The sequence below is a fragment of the Didymella exigua genome (assembly GCF_010094145.1).
Source record: "Didymella exigua CBS 183.55 unplaced genomic scaffold M421scaffold_25, whole genome shotgun sequence".
Taxonomy (NCBI): Eukaryota; Fungi; Ascomycota; class Dothideomycetes; order Pleosporales; family Didymellaceae; genus Didymella; species Didymella exigua.
This window is the reverse complement of record NW_022984799.1, coordinates 8,393-10,012: the sequence shown is the minus strand read 5'-3', so window position 1 is coordinate 10,012 and position 1,620 is coordinate 8,393. Positions and strand designations below refer to the sequence as shown.

The window sequence follows — 1,620 nt, the reverse complement described above, 5'->3', positions numbered from 1 at the left end:
GTTGGCAAGCGAGTCGGTCAGACAAGCGAGTTGGTCACCCCACCAACTTTGATCACCTACTCTATCTTAACACACAATGCCTCCACGCCGCGCTCCTCTTATGCAGTTAAATGAAGCAGATATTCAGCTTGCTCTCTTATCTATAGATTCTGCCCAAATTCAGAGTACGCAACGCGCTGCTACAGTCTTTAATATCCTAAAATTAACCCTAATTGACCAGCGCGCTAGAAAGCGCGCGCGACGCGATTGCTAGCCTAACTTAAGGAAGCTTACCTAGAGAGAAGAGGAGGTGATTGTCAGCTATATACTTCACCTAGATCAGCGTGGATTTGCGCCTACCTACGCAGCTGCACGTGATATGGCTGATAAGCTGCTGGCTGCACGCGGCGCTGGCCAGGTTGGGCAGAAGTGGCCAGCTAACTTTGTTAAGCGTACAGACAGTCTTTGGACGTGTTTTAACTAAGTGTATAATAGGTAGCGAGCTCTGTGTGAGGATGCAATATTAATAAAGAGGTAGTTTAAGCTTGTAGAAGAGATAAAGGCTAAGCAGGGTATCTACAATAAGGACGTCTATAACTTTAATAAAGCTAGCTTTATAATAGGCAAGATTACAACATAGCTGGTTATAACAGGAGCAGAGAGGAGAGGCAGGCCAAAGACTCTTCAGCCAGGCAATCGCGAGTGGGTAACGCTGATTGCTGCTATCAGCGCTGCTGGCTGGTCAGTGCCACCATTCCTTATCTTCGCTGGTCAGTACCACCTAGGCTGGCGGATGGGTAGGGTATGCTTTTTTACGTTTTGGCTTATAGCTTCTTAACTAGCAGAGATACGCTTACATAATCTATTATTTAATAGAAGCGCCTAGTATTGCGCCTTCTAATAAAAAAAGAATTAGCTTATTCCGCCTAGTATTAGCTAAGTTATCAACACTACCTAGCAAAGTATACCTATTAATAGGTATGCTTGCTAGGTACCCCCCCTTTTTTGACCTTTTCTAGCCTCTAGCTTGTGTAGTTTAATAGTTATAACAAAACCCTCTACTACAGAAATGTAGAGGTAGTTTTTCTCTTTCTTTTAAGCCCTATTTTGCTAGAATCCATGTATTATTGACAAAGTTTTGGGGGGTACCCACGAAGGACGTTGGAGTATACCCATTCCGCCAGCCTAGTACCACCTATCAGCCTGGTATAAGGAGGATATCCCACGCAACTAGGCAATTGCAGTTAGCGACAATGGCTGGACGAATAATGAGCTTAGAGTTAAGTGGCTAAAGCACTTCAACGCTTACACGCAGGCTCGTAGTATAGGCACGCGTCGCCTGCTTATTATTGATGGCCATAAGAGCCACCAATCTCTAGCGTTCTAGGAGCTCTGCAAGGAGAACAACATCTACACGCTCTGTATGCCACCTCACTCATCTCACCTACTCCAGCCGCTTAATGTTGGCTGCTTCTCGCCATTAAAGCGCGCGTACAGCTGTGAGGTGGAGAGCCTTATGCGCAACCACATTAACCACATCACCAAGCTTGAGTTTCTGCCAGCGTTCAAGGCAGCGTTTGATCAAGCGTTCACGCCAGCCAATATCTGCTCAGCCTTCCGCGGCGCAGGCCTTGTTCCTCT

At 46.2% G+C, this 1,620-nt stretch overlaps 1 pseudogene across 1 annotated transcript; it reads left to right on the top strand.

The window, feature by feature from the left end:
* Positions 1-617: 617 nt before the first annotated feature.
* M421DRAFT_397532 lies at positions 618-1,620 on the top strand (annotated as a pseudogene; the record flags this gene model as incomplete). Its single annotated transcript has 2 exons — positions 618-781; positions 1,214-1,620. Coding segments are annotated over 2 exons (317 nt in total), but the record flags the coding sequence as incomplete, so codon positions are not given.